Source organism: Numenius arquata, chromosome 7 (genome assembly GCF_964106895.1).
Source record: "Numenius arquata chromosome 7, bNumArq3.hap1.1, whole genome shotgun sequence".
Lineage (NCBI taxonomy): Eukaryota > Metazoa > Chordata > Aves > Charadriiformes > Scolopacidae > Numenius > Numenius arquata.
This window is the reverse complement of record NC_133582.1, coordinates 62,794,907-62,818,028: the sequence shown is the minus strand read 5'-3', so window position 1 is coordinate 62,818,028 and position 23,122 is coordinate 62,794,907. Positions and strand designations below refer to the sequence as shown.

The window sequence follows — 23,122 nt, the reverse complement described above, 5'->3', positions numbered from 1 at the left end:
CCTCATTGCCCTCTACAACTACCTGGAAGGAGGGTGTAGAGAGGTGGGTGTTGGCCTCTTCTCCCAAGGGAATAACGACAGGACCAGAGGAAATGGTCTGAAGTTGGGGCAGGGGAGGTTTAGATTAGATATTGGGAAGAATGACTTCACTGAGAGAGTGGTCAGGCACTGGAACAGCCTGCCCAGGGAGGTGGTGGAGTCACCATCCCTGGAGGTGTTTAAGAAACATGTGGACGTGGCACTTCAGGGCATGCTCTAGTGCCCGGGATTGATGGGTTGTGTCTGTTTGTGGGTGGGGTGGGGTTGTGGGTGTCTGTTTTGTGTGGTTTTTGCTTTTGTTTTGGTGGTTTGTTGTTTGGTTTTTTTTTTATTTTTTTTTCATGGTTGGACTCGATGATCTCAAAGGTCCCTTCCAACCAAGAAGATTCTGTGATTCTGTGATGTGACAACCATTCCTTCCCTGCCCCAACGCTTAGCAGATGGCTCTTACCCTGACCTTCCCCAGCAGGTTGCCGTCTCAGAGGGTTTGAAGCAGTATCATCCTTCCCCCAGTTCTGGCCTCTTCTCTTGCACGGCAGGACTGTGTGGTGGGCTGCTCCATGGAGCTGGAGCACTCTGTGTATGTCAGCTCAGTCTGTGGATAGACCAGACCTGGGCAACTTTCTGCGAGGTCGCTTGAGCCCCTCACTAGCCTGGGTTAGACCATATCAGTGGAAGGAGCTGCAAAACCACATACATGTATGGACATCTGCATTTCCGGGCTACCAAAATCTACGCAAACAACAGCTGGAATTGTTATGCATGTTCTTTTGCGTCCTGCAGTGCCAGTTGCAGGATGGGAAGGCTCTAACCGGTAATTGTGAAATGGCTCTGATTGCTCTGAACTTGTCTTGTTCTTTCCCGTTATCTCCCGTAAGGTAACTGGCTGCTGAAGGGGCTTGGGCACTGTGACCCGAGGCACTGCTCTTACCTGGCTGGCTGCCTCCCTTGGAAATGCACACCTCCTGTCCCACCCTCCCCATTTCCCTCTTGGTTTCTGCCTTTTGTTCTAAAATTATACATCCCAGCCCTTATCTGTATTCCTTGAAGTGGGACTCCTAGGTAGATGATATCCTTGACTGATGAAGTCAGAGCTAAGACATTTCCTGAGTACTCTTTTTTTTCTAGGTATGGTTGACCACCGTGGCCCTGTGGCCCTTCCTGTGCTGCAGGGAGATGGGGGTGGGTGCTGAAGCTCAGCAGTGTTTCTCTGAGGATAGGTGCTGCTGTGACTGCAGGCTGTGCAAACCTGAAGGAGCCAGCTGGAGGACAGGCAGCACCGACCCCTGTGGGGCCGGACCCCCAGGTGTGTCACTCGGGCTCCCCCTGTGCTGGTGGGTGGTCAGCACTGAACACCCCTCTCTGAGGTACCTGGGGACTCACAGAACTGGAGGAAGCTGGGCTGCCGGGTGTCTCCAGGGAAGGAACCTGCAGACCTCTCAGAGGACCTGAGCTATTTGATCTGGAATAGACTAGAATAGACTATTTCAGTTGGAAAGGACCTAAAATGATTATCTACTCCAACCGCCTGAGCAATTTGGGGCTGACCAGATTAAAGCGTGTCATTAAGGACATTGTCCAAATGCCTCCTAAACACTGACAGGCTTGGAGCATCCACCGCCTCTCCAGGAAACCCGTTCCAGAGGTTGACCATTGCTCTGTAAGGAGATGCTTCCTCGTGTCCAGTCTGAACCTCCCCTGGCGCAGCTGTGAACCGCTGGTACCCATCCTGTCCCTGGAGTCCCGGGAGAAGGGCTCGGCACCTCCCTCTCCTCGGGGAGCTGCAGAGAGCCGGGAGGTGGCCCCTCAGCCTCCTGCTCTCCAGACGGGACAAGCGCAGAGTCCTCAGCCACTCCTCACAGGCCATTCCTTCCAGCACTTCCACCACCTCGCTTGGCCCCCTAGATAGATATTCAGTAGGTCTTTCCTTTTTCTTGGCTTATTAGAGACGGAGAAAAAGCGATCGCAGCCCCTTTTATTAGAAGAAGTTTTTCTGCATAGTAAGGACTTATTTCATCTTTCTTGGTATATTTTCCCACCAAGATAAAACAATTTTTTAGGCCTTTTCTCAACTTTTTTTTCTCACTGAAGTTGTTTCTCACAGCCTTTCCTCATTTGGCTGTATCTTTCAGACACACTTGAAAGGAATTTCAAATGGAATCCAGTTTTGTGCCTGTGCCAGCCTGCTGCCTACAGCAGTGATCTGGAATAGTTGAGTGTAATTGGAATGTTCTGTGCTTTTAGATACAGTTTGTGGCTGGGACGAAGCCTGACAGGCTTAGAGGACTTGGAAAGGTCTAGAAAGCCAAGTTTTTAATTTAATATGATTTGATAAGCATAAAAAATCAGCAAGGTAAAGTTAAAGAGGGAAGCGTAACTCTAAGGAAAACACATGAATGACGTCCAACACAATTCTGGGTTTCTCCCGGGTAAGCTTTTGTTTTGACTTTGCAAAACAACCTTATCCATTTACTATTCAGATGGAAAAAAAGTTAAATAATATGACAGTACTTTTTATAACTACAGGAAATACAAAAGATGCACATTGCTGAAAATCTCGGTGTTGACATTAGACAGTACTTTTCTGCTGCAGAACGTGTTGGGTTTTGGTGGGGGTATGCTGTTGGACGCAGGTGCCCTGCCCTCCTCTGGCTGCATGAGATGTGTCCGAGTTCCGAGACCCAGTGACCAGCAGCTCCGCACTTTGCCCTGGGATGCGGCACGTCGCCTGCGGAGACACGGGCGTGTTGTCTTTTTAGGTGGAGCAGGATTTCCAACACAGTGGTATTTGCGTTGCATGTTTAACCCAACTGCGATGCAAATTTATACTCGAACGGACTCCTTAGATGTCTAATCTTTTGTTTGTCTTCTACGCTCTTTGTCTATTGTTTATTTACCACAGATTCTAATCAAGAAATGATCCTTTGCTTTTTTTCCTCATTATTTTAACGACAGAGCACAACTGTCACTTTCCATCCCAAGGCTGCATCAGTTTCCTTGTTTACGATGTGATCCCTTTATATTTGGCTGGGAAGCGTTTGGAAACTTTTGCCGGAGTTCTGCTGCTCTCTAGGAAAGCATGCGGGCTCCACAGAAAGGCACTGAGGGAGCGGGGCTTCTCCTCCGTCAGAGCTGGGCTCGTCTCCTGTACTCGGGAGTCTCTAGGAAGAACTACTTGTTGAGCAAACACGTCTGTACAGACTGACACGGACTGTGCAATCGTCAGCCAGGGATAAAGGCTGGATCCTGCCGTTCGGAGATGCCTGTGAACAACATTCTGCAGTTCTTCCCGTGCGAGTAGAGAATACGCTCAAGCGCACAGCATGACTTACTGTTCAAGGGCATTCTAATACGATGGCGTTAAAAAACGTTATCTTTGCTTGGCTGCAATAATGTTCTCAACACAGCCATCTAGCTACCTAGCAGGTGGCCGCTATAAATGAGGAAGCCTCTTGTGGGAAGCAGGATTGAGGAATCGGTCCCATTCAAATGGACGAGTCAGTTGGGACGTGCTCAATTCACCTCTGTCAGAAAAAGTTAGTATTCGCTCGTATTAGCTCCGTTCCCTTTCTCCTTCTCCCCGCCCCAAGCACAGCCACCCAGAACCTCCTGCCATCTCCTGTGGGAAGCCGTGTCCCGGCTCCCGACAGACTGTGACGCAGATGCAGCGGCGGCAGAGCTGCCTGCTGATCCTCTGCCGCCGGTGCTCACAGCAGCAAGGCTGGGGATCAGCCACTCCATGCCCATCAAAGCAGGGCGTTGGGAAGATCTCGTTCTCTACCTGTTATACCAATTCACCTTTATAATATAAAATCGTGTTAACTTTCTTTACAATATATATATAGTTTACATTGTATACTGAATAGCCATGCTTATGCAAGCCAACTGAAGGACCTCAGCTCATCGTAAGTGGGAGAAGAACAGCCGAGCCCCCGAGATAAGGACTTTGCTTCTCGGCATCTTAAAAGCTGTTCATGAAGGATAAAAAATACCCCTGGACAACCAGGAGAACGCCAGCCTCCTAATCCCTCTAACACAGCTTTGAACCTTCCCCCTGTCTGTCACCACAGATGGGTAACTCCCCAGCATCTCCGGGCAGCCAGTTCCAGTGTGCCACCACCTTGGCAGTAAAAAAGATTTTGCTGATATTTATACAGGATTTGTTTGTGCCCGTTGCCTCTTGTCCCGCCACTGGGCACCTCCAGAGAGAGCCTGGCTCTCTCTCCTTTGCACCCCTTTTCAGGTATTTATAAACACTGATAAGACCCTCCTGAACCGATTTATTTTTGTTTGCCATGAAAATACTTAGAAGCGTGTCTGCTGCTGACAGGTTTAAATACAGAGGCTCCAGAGGGGGAGAAACAGCTACTTCTGGAAATCCATGGGCATTTTTTGCCCCGTGGCCCTGCAGTGACATCACCTGTGGTAAGCTGGAAGGGTGTGGGGCGCCGCTCGCTTCAGAGCCACGGAAAGAGCCACTCCAGCGGGAAGGGGAGGAGGAGAGAGGGCAAAACCCCAGACTTTGCACATCCCAAAGGGCTGTCCCGATTGGAAACACACAAATGAAGTCAGCTCGGAATGAAGGCTGGAGAGTTTGTGGGGATGGCCCCTGAGGTGGGCACGCTGCATGCTGGCTCATTGCTCACCCTGATGATTTTCCACACAATTAGCTGTTACTGAAGTATCTTTTTTTTTTTTTCCTGTAGATTATTCTAATTCAATTCCTAATCCCCCTTTTCCCTGGCTGTGCCTGACTGATGCCATCTAAAAGCTGTGAAAATACTAGTGAATTTTCCTGCAGGACTCAAACCGCTGCTGACAGACCTTTGTGAAAGAGGATTCCTCTGTTTGTGAAGGGACCCGGCCCCCCCGGCTGGGGAGACAGGGTGAGACGGGCTTCGTTTGCACTGGAGAAATGACTGGAACATATGAATAGCCTGGGCATCCTGCAGCTTGCAGAAATGACTCCAGTGTTACTTGCTCTTCGAGTCAATGAGAAACAGGCTCTTGGGCAGCACGTAGAAAACCAGTTCAAATGCAAAGGAAAGAATTTAATGAAAACACATTATTTTGAATAATATACATATGTACATTTTTAAACTGTAACTGCCTGACAGAGCCGTTTCTATGCTTGTAAATTAAAAGGCAATGTTACATTAAAAGAATTAAAATAATGGCTTTATTTTAAACCCCAAAGATATTCTGCAATCTGACACACTGCATTTATTACTTTTCATGCCAATATGGAGACCTTCTCTTGTAAAAGTCAACCCCAATGAAAAACTCCCCCACACATTTTTTTTTGCCATTTTTTAAATAAAACAAGTATGGGAGGCGTCTTGGGCCTGATTCCTCCCTGTGCCTCCCCCTCGTTATTGTCATAAAATACATAGGTTTTATAGTGCAATTTTTAAGCTGTCCTTTTGTCTTTTGTATTCCCAAATAAGGAAAAGTAAGGAATGAAAAAACCCCGTATTTTTCAAGAAAAAGAAGCAAAAACCCCTATTAATCAAAAAGAAGCAAAAAAAATTAATTAAAATAGGCAATTTGGAGCACCCAAAGGAAAGGGATTGTCAGTCTGAAGAGAAATTGTTATTTCAAGAAAATCTGGCATAAGCCTTTGCCATTCTTGGAGTTGTGGGCGTTTCCTTTCAATATATGATAAAGGAAAAGAAGTCACTTCTGCCTTTTCAGATGCTTTGGTTTCCTGTTCCCATGTCGTCAGGTACATCTAGGAGAAAACAGATACGGTAACGGTTGTCTACGATGCTGCTTTTAAAATGCCTTTGAAATGCACTGCTGCAAACATAGAAACAACCCAGGCTCTAAACATAACAGTAAAAGAGTTCTGCAGCACCTCCTTGTAACACACCCAGATTGGGGGGAATTTTTCATACCCAAAAGATCAGGAGTTTTGAAAAGAGTTTCAGAGTGCAATTAGTCTCCAGCATTATTCGCACTTTTGAAGAGCTGGGGCGCATCTAGAACTTTGTGATCAGTCAAGAGCGTCCGAGGCGTGTGTGGGTGGGTGGGTGAGAGGATGCAAAGGTTGATAAAAGCATCAGGAAAAGTGGAATGGAAAAGCTGTTCCCTGGCGTTAGGCATCGGCTGGTCCGCAGGTCTGCTGGTGCTGCCCCAGGGGTTTGTAAGGGCACTGGTTTGAAAAATCATCTTCAGGTTCAAAGTGAGTAACTCCAAGCAGAAGAAAAATGCCATTAGTAATTCATTATCGCTTTCTCACCGATCAGCGTGCGTTTACAAGCATGGCTACGTGTTGGCAGACACAATTTGGACACCCAGGTGAAGATGTAACCCACACAGGATTTTTAACAGTGTGAGTACTGAATGCTAGCGCAGTCACACAAACACTGTGGTTACTCAGCCAGCCAATTAGGATGTTGTTAAGAGTGAGTATTTTCCTTTTCACCCGTAACAGAGACAGAACACATCATAAAACCACAGGAAATGGGATATCATAGGCTTGGTAGCAAATAAAGTCTTGTGAGCTGTCCTTAATTTGTAAGGAAGACTGTCGCTATTCACAGCCGATTCACGGCAGCCATACCGCCGTCACAGGAACTTGGCAGTGAACTCACTCTCACGCCAAGACGTGCTGCAAAGCAGGTGATTTGAACAAAAGCAGGACTACCAGCCGCTGACGGCATCAGCCCAACGTGCTGGGGTCTTTCTGGTCTCTACTCGGCAAAAACCTTCCCGCGGCGTTCCCAGCCAGGCTGCTGCAGAACGAGAACGCCTTCGCTCTAATCCATTAGGTAAGACACAAACGAAGACATTGCTTACTCAGGTGACTAAGCCTTGTCAGTCGGTATTTCGGTGACCATTTTAACAACCACTAATTGCTCAGCTCAGCAGTTTCAGCATTGCCACCCGCACGCCCAGCTCTACGTGACCCCCGCTGGAAGCTGCCAATTAAACTGCTCTGATTGAGGATCTGAGGTGCTCAGTGGGAAGCGTTGGTGTCTCCGTGCCATGAAACTACAGCCACCCTCTGACAACATCTGGGAATTCTCATTTGAAACTGTGCTTGAAGATCTTGGCTTCTGTTTTGCGGACTTAGACAAAGCCGGCACAAAGAAACGACAGCCTGGAGTCTTGAGGGAAGGCGAGGGACTGGACAGGAAACGGTGCAGGGAGGGATGTAGCTCAAACCTCTTTTCCTTCCTTACCCCTCTCGCAGGAATCAAGCACCAGCCACCCAAATGTAAATTGTTCTGGGTGCAACAGTGTTTGTCTTTGAGCTACCACGAGCGCACGTGGGCTTCAACTTACGGTTGATGGTCTTGCTGCGGCGGCTCAGGAATATGCTGAATGACTTCATAAACCGTGCTAAGCATATCCTGGCCTGGGGCAGAGTCAGAGCGGGGAACAGACTGACTTGAAACCTAGGGGCAGAAGAGAGTATTCCTACTGTAAGTACAAAGGGGAAAAGATTCAACAGAAATTAAGCTGATAATGTAACTTCTCGGTTTTTTAACTTTTCCCTGTCCATGGTTTGCGTGTGGATTTAACAGTTCATCTCTACGAGTTTACGTTTCATTTTGAGTATGTTTTTATCACATTTATAGTAAGGCAAGCAGTAGTTTTAAATTTCGTTAGATCTCAGAAGATTTACGATGAAGCTCTTGCATTTAATATAGCAAGTATTTTATATTAGTGTTCCACAAGTCAAGGAAGGAACATTTAATAAAGAGAGAAGCAGGAGAATCAATAGTAAAAAAGGAGAAAATATTCAGGGAAAGGATTCAGGATAAAACTCCAACCAGCATTTCAAAGAGAGAGAACAGCAAGGAATTTCCATAAGTGAAGTAATAGTGAAAATGTTCAATATATTAAGTATACAAATCCGCTCTTATGCCAACACAACACCTGGACTCCCCATCCATCAGGAATTCTCAGTCTTTCTGCCTATACCCAGCCTCCAGTTCTTCAATATCTCCACTTTCTTATTTTTCTGCAAAATAACTAAAATGAATCAGTGGATCAAATGCTGACTTTAGCTGCAATGCCATAAATCTGAGTAACTGAACATAAACCAGCGGAATTTCTCTTGTTTCTTGAACATTTACTGGAAATTGGAAGAGATTTCATTGCTTGTACATCCATTCTGTTGTCCTTGTCACCTCTCGCCCCCCTCCTGACACACTGAGGCCCCGACTCAACAAGAACCTGACTCTGAGACATGATCAGCCTGAGGGGTCTCATGGCACGTGCAAGGCTGTGATGATGTAGGGCCCGATCTCTGTACTTAATGAGCTCCTACGGCCGTAATCTATGACTTTTTTTTTTGCTAATATACCACGTATTCTGAGAACTAATCGTATAATGAACAGGTGTGGCTGTTGATGTGACCCTGGGTGATCACCTCGTAAGAGCTCTCCCTGACCTGACCATACTGATGCTCTCTGCAGGTACAAGACTATTGCCAGAAATTTTCCCTGGCAAAGGGGAAGTGCTTCTCCTGCTTCCTTCCAGTTTCAGTCTGTTGACCCTAAATTTTTTGGCCCTATTTCTCATTTTTTCTTGGTCCTTTCACACCACATCAGAATGATCTCCAGCTGCTGCACGGTAATGTCAGCAAAGCCACAGCGCAGAGAAGCAGCATATGTAGTGGGGTATTTTCTGCTACAAAACTCCTGTGCTTAAGTCCTCCCCTGCAATGCATGAAGCTAACAAAATAATTCTTGTGAAATACAGCTGAGATTTAATGGGTGTATTTCTACAATGTAAGTACCCCCCTGAGGCTTTCCTGCACTGCCAAAGTTGTATGTTGTGTGAGCCACTTATTAGGGCCAGGGGAGAACATGGCACCACAACAGTTAATCTGCTTGTGTGACACAAGTGGGTCAGTGCCACCCCTCTACTCAACACCACCCACAGTCTTTCCATACGGGGCAGCGGAGCTGAGATCGCTGTCGTTAGAGCTCGGTCAGTTCCTTAGTGCTCTGTGTTGAGACAGGCACGGAACCAGCCACACGGTAAGGAAAGAGTAAGTGCTGGGAGAGCAACAGCGTGAACACGGTGTCATACAGACATCCGTAAAAAGCAACAGAATAAAACTGACAGAAGGACTCTAGTACAGGTATTTAGTACACCTTAAGAAACAGAAATCAACCACCAGTTTATGATGTAAAATCACGTACCCGAGAACCATTGGCAAGATCAGGAATAGCGACAAATTCATATATCCCAAAATCATCCAAAGCACTTTCATGTCCTAAAGTCAGAACAAACAAACATGAAAGAAGGTATGGAGATGTAACATGAACCTGGGAAATAATGACTGGCAAAGTAATTTAGGTTAATTTTTAAAACATCTGAATATTGGTTGTTTGATCTGCTTTAAACCACTTCCATCTTTGAGGTCCCTCCAACTCTAACCATTCTGATTCCATGACTCTATGATCTACGGTTCTATGATCATTGAACCAGCTGACAAATTGTATCTGGCACGTCAGACACAACTTGTAGTTAGGATGGGAGTACCCTTGTCTACCCTTCCACTGTTCAGGAGATTTGAGACTCCTGGTTGTCCCTTGGGCCACCACCCAACAGCAAAGGCTGCAGCACTGAAGACATCTCCTCCGACTCTCTCCTCTGATACCACTCCAATACCTGGGGTGAAGGACCCTCTGTGCTCAAGTGACTTTTTCTTGCCTTCCTAAGCTTCCTCCACTTTTCCCTGTCCCCTCGCAGGGAGCTGTTTATGGCCTGCTCTGGTGCTTTGGTAGAAAGGGATGGGAAAAAATGTGCTACCCCTCCAAAGGATGGCTGGTTCCCAGCCTCTCCTGCCCAGGGTGATGTGGGGGGAAAGGAGGCAGTGACAGAACCATGCTGGGTCCTGATGGCCCAGAGAGAGGTAGTACAGGATGTGGTAGAGGCTAAAATATATATACCATCCTGTCATATTAACATCTCGCCATTTTGGTACTGATTGGTGCCATGGACATTGAGAAGTGTCATCATGCCATGGCATATCACCTCTCACTGCTCATAGCACTCATTTATTTCATATTGGTGAGAACAGCAGGATAGAGGTGATTCCAATGGGGATTAGCAGCTGGAATTCAAGGCAAGAGGGTACGTACTGCTGTGAACTCCAGAGGTGAGTTAACCCACGCTGACCTATGGTCATCCTGGTTTTATCTTAATTAAGCTGCCACAGAGGGGTGCAGCCCGAGTTAAAAACACTTCCCTTCCTTCCCTCCTTTCTTTTTGTATGTGGAGATGCTATTTTTTTTTTCAGGTATAGATTTTGACCTTATGCTCCCTTTTCTTCCATTAGCATTACCTGAAAATGTCTGTGCCTTTCTGTAGTCAGTCTCTGGCCTAGAAAACACAAACATGCTTTTCAGGTTGATGTCACAAGCCAAGGAATGAAAATTAATATGATAAAATGCAATTCTCGTGATGGAAAGGACTTCAAGACCTAAGAATAATTTATTTCTGTACCTGCTCTGCAGCTTCTGTCGTATCACTGAAAAGAAGAGAAAAAGAAAAATCATTCTTTTTGCTCTGATGGTCCCAAAGAAGAGCTGGAGAGTGCTTAACCTTTACATACCTTTATGTGGCTGGTATCTTTTCCATATAAATAAAAAGGCCATAGCTAGGATCAAAAATAATGAAATTCCCGTTATTACTGCAAGAGATGACAAAGATTTTCCTTTCTGGGCCAGCTTTTCCAGTCCTGTGCCAAAGAAGAAGAGTACTGCATTTAGGCTCGTGTTCTGTGCAATGTGCTATTATCACACTGAAAAGCGCGTCTTTCGAAGTAAACCTGCACACAGATACGAGATAGACACAAAATTTGTGTTCCTGCTAATGGGGAATATTTTTCTTCCCCCCCGATCTCCTGAATTGGGAAAGCAATGACGCGCGCATCAGAAACGAGTCCAGAGCAGATGGGGATCTAGCGGTAAGTGAAGGTCAGTGAATGTAACCCGTGAATTGCAGCACCACAAAAAGTAGGCGAATATTCTAATCTTGGGCATAGAGACACCAAAGCACCAAGAACGTAGGTGACAACGAGGTGAAGAGCTTTTGCTAGATGGAAGTCCTCGCTGTAGGAGCTGCAGGGCAGGAGTGATAACTGAACTGTTGGGTTTTCTCTGAAGGTTTTCAGATCACTGGCAGTTCTGGTGGTTTATCACATCCCTCAGAAGCTGATAAATTACCTCTGTTTATATTCATGCCTAAATATATCCAAAGTATTTCTTTCCTTTGCTCAGGCCTTTTGCTGAGATACACATTAGCAGCAGTTTTCCAGCAGGATTTGCTGACGCAGCACAAACACAGTATGTTGATAGTTACATACACAAAAGCCTGTTGAAAGCATTTGCATAGAATTTGCAAAGACAGGAACGTGAAAGTTAGGAACTGCCACTTGGAGTTCCTTGTGCGCCCTTAATTTCCTCCTTTTGCTCTGAATGGTGCAGAATTAATGTAATTAAAGGCCACACCACACTCCGTAAAGGTAAAGGAATGCTGCGTGTTTGTCAGTGCCAGCTTCATCCATCCAATTCTGTGCCCCCTGTGCAGGGAGCTGGCGTTGCTCACATCCCCTTACACCTCCACGGAACGCTGACGCTGTGCCGGCTCCGTGCACAGCTGCCACCCCAAAGGTTAAATATCTGGATCTCAAACCAGCTGCATCCAGAAGACATGGGAAAATAAATCACTGCAATTCTACCGAATTTGTTTCATACTCTTTCAATGTACTGCTTTCCTCAGAAAAAAACCCCAAACACTCAGAAGAAAAAGCTGAGACCTTAAAAATATTCTTTAAAAAGAATAATTTCAATTTTAAACTCAATAAATCTTACCAGGGAGAAGGGATATGGGGTAATATTCATAGTCTTTGTTTAGCATGTTTAATGCTGTAAAATTTCTGTTCAGTTCCAACGGGAATTGAGCCCGAGCAGGATCTCGGAGGTTTACCCTGGGGGGTGAATTCACACCTCAATCAGTGCCGCCCTGCACAGCTGGGGCTCCACACCTGGATTCGGTGCTATCGGAATAAACGTTCATCGAGAACAAAATGGCTACAGAGGAGGGAGACTTTTTTTTCCCAGCTGTTTTAAAAAGCTTTATTTAGGCAAAATATTTGTAATTAGGAAATGTATCCTCAAGTGCAACTAAACATAAAGCTGTGGAGTTTTTCCTCCATTTTGGGCTTTGAAAGGAAATCTCAGCTGAATTTTTTAACACTTATTGATGAAAATTCACATTTTTATCATATCTTACATGAATTTCCTGGAGAAATGTAATTTTAATTGCCAGTCACACATAGCTCAGGTTGAATTTTTAGTTAGTTTTGAAGCGCAGCGTTCTCAGTGTAAAATCACAACCCATCTTCCTCCCAGGATAATTAACGCCACGGATTTGTGGGGAAGCTGGAAGTCAGCCTGAGCCACGGCCCCCTGCCCTGCTTGTTCATCTCACTAACAAATGGCCGAGCTCTTTGTCCTGCACAGGTGAGACTGCTTTGTTAAATCTTCTAAAAGGCAATCTATTCCCTCTTGTTGAACATTAATAGGATACAATCCTTATCTGAAAATACTTGTATTGATCTGCATTAATAAGAGATATCAGACTTCCTCATTAGCTTGTTCTTCGCCATCTGCTCCTGGAGATTTTCTGAAAACCTGCTTTGTTGCCGTGTAGCGCAGTCTGAGACAGGAACCGCGGTTAGAATGTCTGAGGAACAAAGGTGTGAGCTCAGCAGAGCCTCGCAGTCCATCCACAGATTCATAAATGCCGCAGTGAAATAATTTTTATGAACAGATTGCAATAAAACCTTTCATGGTCACAGCTTGCATGATAATAAATCATGCACTAAATGGAGGTTCTTACAAACCTAACCACACCGGAAAAATATTAAAGTCTCCATTGCTGCTAATCCGAGCTTGGTCATTGCAGTGTTCTACACTTGAAACTACCCCATGTGCTGGTGACCTGGTGGCCCCAGGGCTGACAGCTCCTGGAGGCTGTGGGACAGGGAGCCTTGGATGAAATCTGCCCTTGGGAGGACAGGCCCACCTTGCCATTCTGCACGTTTCTGTGTCATTCTCACCATTCACCTTTGCCATTTTTAACGGCAAAATGTAAGAAATAGAGTAAGAGACATACAACTCTCCCATGTTACTGGTCATGATGAGGTTTGCCCACCAAGGAAGTTTTTCTACTCAAGGGATAAAGCTCCAAGTGGCCAAATATATTTTAGTGTCAAACTCCCACAGAACTTCAGCATCTGCGTGGGTCTTGTCCCAGGCTGTGTCCCGCTGCCACTATAACCTGGATGCAACTGGGCACCAGAATCCCCTTTGCCCCACTGTCAGCAAGACCTCACTTCTGAGATACATTCTGTCTCTAAGAATTACTTCCTTTTTCCGGGGCTGGTGCCGCTCAGACATCACCGTCACAGCAATGAATTAATGTTCTTACCCACAGAGGTAATGACGACTGTGAAGTGAGTTTCGTCTCGTTTTCCAGTGGCGTTGTTGAAAGCACTGCACACATAATCGATTGTCTTCTGGGCCACTTTGTCAGACACAACCTCCAGGTGGGGTCCGTGCTGGATTACCTGCGTGGCGTTGTCAGCCTTCTGAACCCAGGAGTAGGTGTTTGGTGGATTGGAGTCTGCAGAGCAGTCGAACAGTATCACTTCCCCCATGTCCACTGTAAACACTGCCCCTATATTCAGACCTTTATCTGATTTAACTCTAACTCCATAAGGTCCATCTGCATTGAAAAGAAAGAAAACACAGTAGAAAAATTAAAACCAAAGTATATAATTAAACTTTACATAGAAGCATATCTCTAAACTTAGAATTTTTAAGTGATCCTAGCCTTTAGAATGTTGGATTCAGTCATTTCAGTTAAAAGACTTTCAGTTCCATAACCTGATCTGTGCTAGGTTCATCTCAGCCTCCACCCGCTAATACTGATCTCATCGCTGTTTAGGGAAAAGCACAGCTCTATGCAGCATCCAGTACCATAAAAAGAATGAAAACTGACAACAGTCGGAGAAGCTGTGAAGTACAGGAGCAGGTCTTCCTAGTGCTGGACTACTGTCCAACAGTCCTGTTCATAATTCAGGAAATTGAGCAGCTAAGTACTTTTAGGGTAATTTTCATAGGAAAATGGGAAGGCTCAGACAAGAGCACATAGACTGTCACACCATGACCTCAGCTTAGTCCACTTCTAGCCAAAAGTCCATCTTTCACAATGTAAATTTGTCAAACTTTTTATTTTGTCTCTTATTTCACAGCGGTAAGCTTCACGCAGTCTCATCTTAAGGAAGGCCCAACATCATGCATGATATTTCCTTGGGAAAGGCAGCACAGGTTCCCCTCAGCGTGACTTAGCGCTGCTCCCACCGACACAGGGGGGCCACTCAAGAATCACGGCATTTTTAAACTCTAAGGTGCTGCGCAGCCTCTCCGCAGGCTCTGCAGTGTCGGAGTCCCTTGCTTTACTCTATCCCAGAGCCGGCCGCGGAACACGCATTTTGGGATCTGCAGAGGTGTCGTTGCTACTCTGGCATCACTGACATCCCTCGGCCGCGTCCTGAACCCCACAGAGACCCCCCTCCTCATGGGGGCTCCCCGTTACAGGGATTTACTGCCCTTTTCTCAGATGGGAGAGGGATGCACTGAACTTTGACTTCTTCATAAATGAAGGAAAACCCCTCACGTACTATTTATAGGCAGCAACACACTTTTTTTTTTTTTTTTTTCCACTTTTCAGAGCAATTCAGTGGTTCCTCCTATCCAATTCTTTCTCAGAAGAATTAGCTTTTATTTTCACTGATAATATAACCTTTGATATATGTAAACAGAGATTAATGGCGAGAACAGCTGGCTGGTCTCTGTGCCCCCTCTCGCCAGAGGGCAGATTTGCCACAGTCTGCGGAAGAGAACTGAGTTCTGCTGTTTTCTCAGCACCATAACCGAGCAGCACCGCCACAGCACCACCAACACAACCACACTGCCGTAGGAAACCTGCAGGTCAACAGAAACCGTTACAGAAACACTGCTGCGCGCGGCCTGGGGAACTGTGTTTGGAAAAAACAAAGGAAGGTTTTCTTAAGAAATAGTCAAATCTTGGCAAGGTCTGAAAAGTGGCAATTCCGTGATGAAGCCACCACAACAGCGGGGAAGCCTTCTGCTTCCCCTGGATCAGTCTTTTGCCTCTCCCATGCATTGGATACATCACCGAGGTCCCTAAACACTGGGCAGCTGAGGGATTCACACAGTATAAGGATGATTCTGAAGGTAATTAACCATTTCCTCTCTAGGACCAAATATATAGTCTAGCTTTGGGAAGTCCCAAAGAAGGAAACCCCACTCAGTCTGTTAAATTCAGCTCCTCAGCATGGTACAGCACTCTCTGCTCCAGCCTCCACGGCAGCAGCTTCTCCCAGTCTTGAAATCACATGTTTCGGGGTCAGGCTACTGCCGTAGCCGTTGGGCTGGGCTGGGCTATCATCAGAGCTAGCGGAGAAGCAGAACAATGTAAGTGGGAAATGAAGAACAAACCACTTTTGATTCTCAGTAAAAGAACACAGCGACAGCCTTCCCCGATCCCTCAGCTCTACTTCTCCTTTCCAGTCCTGTTCTCAGAGAGCCAGTTAACTAAATGACTTGTAAAATAATAAATCACCTGCTCTGAGTAACAACCTACTGCTCTGCGGGAATATTTCCAATTGCTCCTATCACCACGAGGCTGTTGCAGTTTCCAAGCAGATGGCAGGTATTTACTGTAAGCGACCTTTTCTTTATCACCGCTGGTGACTCCCCGCAGCAGTGACATATGGCACAGAGGGACCCGGGCCTGTCCCGCATCGTTAGTGACAACCGGGAGCTGGGGACAAACCGCCTCTGCAGGCTGGACCCAGCTATGTGCCTTCGCACGGCTCAGGAAGTGAGATCCAGCTCCCACCACAGACTGGATACGGACAGTAGCACAAGTCTCGCGCTCATCCAGCATTGCATGGTTTTCTCTTAATGATTTTATCAAATTTTAAATGATACAAAAAGCAAACCCTCAGTTCTGACGAAAGGTATATTATGAAAGTGCAAATACTTATAACAATATTTCTAAATATGGAGAAAGATTGAGGAAAGAATATAATAATTTCTTTTTATATTATGGTAATGATAAATTAAAAATCCATCAGAGCTGGTTATTTCCTTGTAGAGCATTTTATGGCGATTCCTTTGTCTAATGTGAACGGAAGCTCAGTTCACATCTGCCCCGTGACGGACTCTTTATCTTTGGGTTTGCATTGCTGACAGCTTCATAGGCTGCACCTGAGGGATCCAGAGGGGAGATTTAGGTTAGATATTAGGAGGAAATTCTTTCCTGTGAGGGTGGTGAAGCACTGGAACAGGTTGCCCAGGGAAGCTGTGGCTGCCCCATCCCTGGAAGTGTTTAAGGCCAGGCTGGATGGGGCTTTGAGCAACCCGCTCTAGTGGAGGCGTCCCTGCCCAAGGCAGGGGGGTTGGAACTGGATGATCTTTAAGGTCCCTTCCAACTCTAGCCATTCTATGATTCTATGATCAGCTCTCATCTAACAGTGTTCTTGTTCGTTTTCACTAATTTAGAGTCATAATTACATATACATTTAGAGTTCATAATTATATTATAATTACATTATAATAATACGTTTAGAGTTCATAATTACAAATGAACCAGTAGCAGAACGGATAATCAGAGATGAAAGGAGGAGGAGGATGAAGATACGCCACAGGAAGAGGTGTGGGTTCTGACCATGCCGGTGGCACAATCATTCCAGGCCCAGGGCACGGGCTGGCTCCCAGCTGGCAGGTCACAGAGCCCAGCAAGAGTGAGCACCAGCCCTTGGTCAGACAGAAGTCCAGTCCCAGTCCTTGCACTGTGCCATCCACACCGTGCCACTGGGTAAACTGGTTATATCTGAGCAGGGCTGGTGGCAAAGTAGATCCTGACCTGTCTGATTTCAGCTCTGGTCTGGAAAGGACACTCCGACCCCTGAGGACGTGCGAATCAGAGCCTGGCAACGTCCCACATGCACCATATGCCACCTGCAAACCTTGGAGGCACTCGGAGCTGGTGTTACAGGAGGGACAAGGAACAGAGTAAGGGTGCCCTTTCTAAGATTTAAAGTACAATTGTTGAACATTGACTAAACCAGTCTTTTTTTCCATCCAGCTTATTTCATTCATGAACTCAGTCTATGCTCACTGTTAGTTTCCCTCTGCCATCCTTTCCAGTCAAAATACATGGCTCCCTCATGGTCTGCTCTTCTGCACATGTTGGTCCTTACACAGCTCTTTTTGCTTCCTCATGTTCCCCATGATGAGGAAAGCAAACACTCCCTTCAGCTCTGATTTTGCTAGACCAGACTGGGGTCTCTTCTCCAGTCCTTTCTGTTCCCATTTTTAACAGTATTTTCATATATAACCAGCTGATGATTAATTTCTTGATTTGAGTCACACGTCCCCCAGATCTGAAGATGTCTGTATGGTGAAGTCCTGAAGTTCCTGTTTGAGTTCTGCAGTTTGGACCCATCTTCACAGCTACAGAACACTGAATCCTGTTGTAAGTTAGAGCTGTTACAAACAAGCTCATTTTGAATGCAACTCACGTGTAACGTTGACTCAACTGTTCTCTGCCTGCTTCCATAGTTAGAGGCACTCTTTCCAGCCAGATCATTTATACAAAGGGAATTATGAATATTTCATATACTCACAATATATGGTTGGTGCAATTATCTCACTTTCCATTGCACTGACAGGGTTAGACACCAGACAGCTGTAGTTCCCAACGTCTTCTTTTACAACAGGGACAATCAGAAGCGTTGCATTGTTTGATGAGAAGGTGTAAGTAGGGCTGGCACGGAGAGGCTTCCCATTTTTCATCCACTGGTAAACTACCCTTGTACCTCTTTCCACAGTACATTTTAAGGTAATATTCCCCACATACTCCACTACCCCTGAAGCCGGTTCAGTATATACAACTGGCTTTGTGACAGGAACTGTAAAATAAAGAGATATGAAGAGTTATAAAAGTGACAGCCCATATATTACAGCCTTCGCTGCCAAGATGATAGAAACAGCAGTCACCATCCTCTCTGGAAAGTACTCAGATTTCAAATTTTATTCATTAAATGTGGTTAAAGGTTGAAAAAAGAAGGCCATATTCTCAGCTGGTGACTGTAAGAATTGTTCCAGCTTGTAAATAAAATGTGGCTGTTTGTATTACTTGTAATACACAAAGGCTGCAGCCGGGTATAGCGTGGTCCCCAGCTCCCGCCTCGTAGGCAGAGCCCTGTGGCCATGCAATGAAGAGTGCCCAGTGTGACACTGCCCACAGTGTACCACCTCTCAGTGCGGCTGCCCGCAGCCTGGCGTCACCGGGCACTGCTGAAACGCACTGTCAATAACTGGGACGAGGGGGGGGGTAAAATGGCAGTTACAACTTTTTCACGTCAATACGTCATTCGTCTAATTATTTCAAGGCCAACAGTTAAGGGCTTCCTCCGTATAATCCACAAATTACAGTAGCCTCTTGGCATTCTTTTAGATGATTCTTTCTTATTTTCCCCCCTTTTTAATATCCCCGCTACAAGGAGCACAGTACAAAGAAGCAACTTGGGTATTTTAGGAATTCAGACCTGGGCTCCTTTTCCAGACACAGGGTCACCAGCAGAAGTCAATGGCCCCTCTTCCGTAGTTTCAGGAGGCAAAGGTAAAGCTGCCCCGGGAGAAAGACTATTTGAAAGTTAATGCATCCTCATGACCGAGAGCACAGCAGAGCCTTAGGAAACATTATTTCTTAGAAGCTTGTCTAATTTGATTATTGGTTTCTATACTCCTTTTTATTTTTACTTATGATCCAGAAACATTAGTCAATATAGTAATTTTGTTTCAAGATGACATATTGTAGGATTCCCTCAGCAGCAGTAGAAAACAAACCACCTTAATTGTTAGTATTTATTCAGGTATGGTTGGATTAAATTATACACTATTGTAACTGGATACTAAGAACTAGTAATAAAACCTAATGTAATTTTATTTTCAAAATGAAGATACTATATTTTATGAACTTACCATCAACAGCTACTCGAATCTTTTGACTGGCAGCTATTGTCCTGTTCCCATGGACATTGACTTTTACAATATAATTGCCCTCGTCGCTGATATGCAATGGATTGATCATCAGAGACGCATTCGGTGGCACGAGGGTAAACTTGTGCTGATATTCCAAGTCTGGAACTACTGTTTGGTTTACAGAGCCAAGCAAGTATTTTGGATTACTTCGAGGCCTCTCAAAAAGCCAAATTATCTGGATTTCAGAAGCTGTAGTGTTGAAATTGTAGTCAACAGTAAGATGGAGTGGTTGCCCCTCAATGCCATGGATGGTATGAGACGGTACTGTCAACTTTAAGGCAGAACAAATACCTGCATAAAAATGAAAGAACAAACAAATAAACAAACCCAAGACACAAATGGAAACACTGGAAAACTCAAATAAGAAATTCTCACAGAGAAAAAAAGCTCTTAGAGTTAAAGCTTACAGTTTTTTGCGTAAGATTTCAAGTAAGACAGGGGCAAGCTCTCCTTGACCCCAGTGGCATTAGACCTAGCCAGAGAGCTGCAGCTTTAATAGATACGAAAAGCCAAAGGAAGGATATTTGTGACTTCTGGGCAGAGGATCTTTTATTGCTGAAAGTCTGACATATAGTAAAAGATTTGCATTTACCTTAATATTTAAAATATTTTCCCTTTAAAATATTTCCAATTGGTAGAGCTCATACTGACTAACAGTCTTGGATTGCAAATCTTTTGCAGTCTGGAATATTAGACTAGCTTCATGAGGTTTGATTTTCACGTAAAACTGAAGGCTGTTGTGACTAATCCTTGAAATAACGTAAACAGTGAAATCAAGCCATCGTGCCAAACTTACTGCATTCTCATCAGGCACAAATTCCATAGAATCTAAGCCTATCTCTATAGCTTTCTAAATATAATACGTTTTCCTGGGATGATGGAATTCTGAAAACTAGTTTTGGTACAGTAACTGTGAGGCAAGTGGGTTGTACCACAATGACCTCCACTGGGGCTCGGTGATCTCTGCTTCGCTCCCACCCCACTCTGCTGTCACCGATATTAGCAACCACAACACAATCCGTGTTGACATAAAACACGGGCTGCAGCTTGAGTTGAAATAAAAAACTATGACAGAACTTTTGAGTTTACGGCACAAACTCAAACCTGCTTAGCGAGGTTTTATCCTTCTCTGAATTTAACATGCACATCTCCTTGTTAAAGTGAGTTTGGGTTTCCAGCTGCTTTTCACCAGTGCTCATTTAGCTCTTCTGCTCCCCAAAACCCCTGAACTTGGAGTAAAATGTCATCAGATCGGTGGTAAATAAGTTCATTTATGAAAAAAAGAGATATAAGGTACCAGGAAATCTGCAGTTCCTGTACGCCGCAGATACAGCACCAGGGACTCAGGTGTACTCTTCCCCATCTGGGGATTTTTTGCCCAAGAATAAGTTCCACTGAGCCTGGTTATTGGACCTAATTCTTGCCTCTGAGGGCAATGTCTTTGGTGGGCTTTTTGTCATGCCCGATTCTTGCCATGACATAAAGTACACGCTGCGCATCTCCCACACTGGGAAACACATTTCTCTGAGTGAGGGCACACAGTGAGACTTCTGGTGAACAACTGTGTGCAGTAAAGCACTCTGCTTGCACACCAGGAGCTTTTGTGGAATTTTAATAAAAAATGGTAAATCTGTAATGGAGATAAAGCGAATATTCACTGTCCATTTTATCAGTGTTGTCATTTTTAAAGAAGAAATCTGATAAACTTCATATAAAACCGCAATTGTTGCAAAGCCAAAAGTCTTGGTGAAGTATTCAGCTTGAACTCAAGGAAACGAAGTGACTGTACATGAAGTTAACAAAGAAGACAAAGGAAAAAGTGTCCTTACACCTGAATGCGTAGAGGATATGCTCTGTTTGTTACAGTATATATTCCCTCCTCTGCTGATATTTTCAAAAACAATTACAGAACAAGTGAACTACAACAGTTTGTAGAAATATAAGTTTATCTAACATTTGATCACAGGACATTCCTGTCAAAGGGCACAGAACATCTATTTTCTATCAACTGCAGGGATAACACAAGTATTCTTAGGAAAATTGCACCCAGATACCAAACAAATGTACTATTAAAGGAAAGACATTGCTCAGTTGATTGAAAGTTTAATTTAGTTTTAATACCAAGTAAGTTTAAATATGACATATAAATTTTCCCTATTAACTGTAAGACATCATCATGAACTGAAAACCAATGTACCAGCACTGTCTCAGCATAATGCATTTTTAAAGACATGTGTAACAGCTTCTGGATAAACTTTGGTTCCGACTCTGCCCAGCCTTACTTCTTGGACAGAATGTACAGTGCATATAGTACTTAACAAAATGGGACAATGTATATGCAATCGATGCCCACGTTTTACTTATAGATTATGGATAGTGCTAGTTTTTGCCAGTTGCTAAAAGTTCCTAGCTCCACTCACGAAGCAGGGTGAGGCTGACTGAAAGCTTTTAGGCTGCCTTAAAACAAAACAGCTGACAGCACAACAGAAACATCTTTAAATTTAGGAGTATAAAACCAATTCCCATTTCCACAGTGACAACCAAATATAATTAATGCTGTCTCTTACCTACAAGCAGAAAGTATATTTTGCAGTGTAAGTCCCAGAAGAAGTTGGCTAAAGGGCTCCAGGACAGCATCCTGTCCCACACCAGTCCCACCTTCTCGGAGCTGAGCAGGGCTGGGACCCGCAGCAGCTGCCTTATTTGCCAGGGAAATGGGCAGTGCCGGGCCCGTCCTGCCCCTGCCCTGCCATTTGAATAGGTGTGCACAAGGAACAAAGGGAGCGGAGCACCTGGTAGACGAGCACCATCCTCATTGCCTCCCATTTACCCTCACCCTTCCCCGGCACTCACAGCAAATATGACAATGCAAAAAATGAGGTGAGAATACAAAGTACGTTCAATTAATAAGAAGAAGTGAATGCAGCCAACGTACAGGCGATATGGGTATGAACATACGAACATCCTTTACTCACGGATTCATAAGAAACACTGTGCTGCTAGATGTTCTGCTGAGTTCAAAGTAGTATTCACAATTTTTTTTCAGATCTTTTCCAGTGACAGTCTTTCATTTTCTGTTATTAAAAATATTAAGAGCGAGAGTTTTGCTTAAATTTTTTTATAGCATTTTCAAGCCCATGACTTTTCTGTATTTTTTTCCTTAACACAAGCATAACTTGGTGATGATTTTGTTCCTTTTCTCTAAACAACACGCAAAGTAGAGTGTCTATCAGGCATCTTCTAACAAGGAATCCTGTGGCCAGAGTGGACAGCTTACTGCAGTTGTTGAGTTAGCTGCCCATTGCTGTTTATTCTGCATTAACTTACATCGGTTTAATTAATATTAGCATTAATGTACGATCTGGATTTTGTCCAAGGCTGTCACTCACTGTACGCACCTTATCAGCCACGAAGCAGGCAGCCTCCCGCAGCTGCACGCACAGCAACCCTTTACAACAGCAAATATTTGCATCCACAGGGATGGTTTATCCACAGAAAAACACCCTAAGTTTTTGCTACACAGCACTTACACCGATCATTACGGATTAACAAATATTAGGCTGGACTGCATCCTGCCTTGTGCAGGGGGGACTGGCAGTAAGGAACTGCCTCCCCCTCACTGCAAGGGTCCTGCCAGGTGCTAAGCCCCTACCAGAAGGGCTGAGCCCTCAATTCTTACTTACCAGAGGTGAAAACACCCTGATCCTTCCAGAATTCTTAGCAGCTCTCTACAAGCAATTTTAAGAAACACGAGGGTTATTTCAGGCTAACAAAAATATACGTACAGCGGTCCCACCAGAAATAATGCCCCCACCGACATGAGGCAGCAGATGAGGAGGGTACTTTGCCTATTCCCAAAGGCTCCCTAGGTCCCCTCTCCCGCCCCTCCTGAAGCCTGCTCTTTATAACCT

General features: G+C 44.9%; 1 protein-coding gene across 1 annotated transcript; it reads right to left on the bottom strand.

The window, feature by feature from the left end:
* Nucleotides 1–5,071: 5,071 nt before the first annotated feature.
* Nucleotides 5,072–21,848, bottom strand: HEPACAM2 (HEPACAM family member 2). Its single transcript, XM_074150682.1, has 10 exons — nt 21,779–21,848; nt 19,152–19,502; nt 17,792–18,076; nt 13,501–13,797; nt 10,619–10,744; nt 10,510–10,534; nt 10,349–10,386; nt 9,201–9,274; nt 7,330–7,442; nt 5,072–5,770 (listed from the first exon to the last, which is right to left on the bottom strand). Exons 1-10 carry the CDS (start codon nt 21,846–21,848, stop codon nt 5,761–5,763), a joined length of 1,389 nt encoding a protein of 462 aa, XP_074006783.1. The 3' UTR covers nt 5,072–5,760.
* Nucleotides 21,849–23,122: the final 1,274 nt, after the last annotated feature.

What these genes read in the sequence shown, in the direction of transcription:
- HEPACAM2 (XM_074150682.1), bottom strand. Translation starts at nt 21,848, where the DNA reads ATGCTGTCCTGGAGCCCTTTAGCCAACTTCTTCTGGGACTTACACTGC. An exon ending in GATTCGAGTAGCTGTTGATG is followed by an intron (nt 18,077 to 19,151) that starts GTAAGTTCATAA and finishes TTTATTTTACAG; the next exon opens with TTCCTGTCACAAAGCCAGTT. An exon ending in AGTCGTCATTACCTCTGTGG is followed by an intron (nt 10,745 to 13,500) that starts GTAAGAACATTA and finishes TCTTTGGCACAG; the next exon opens with GACTGGAAAAGCTGGCCCAG.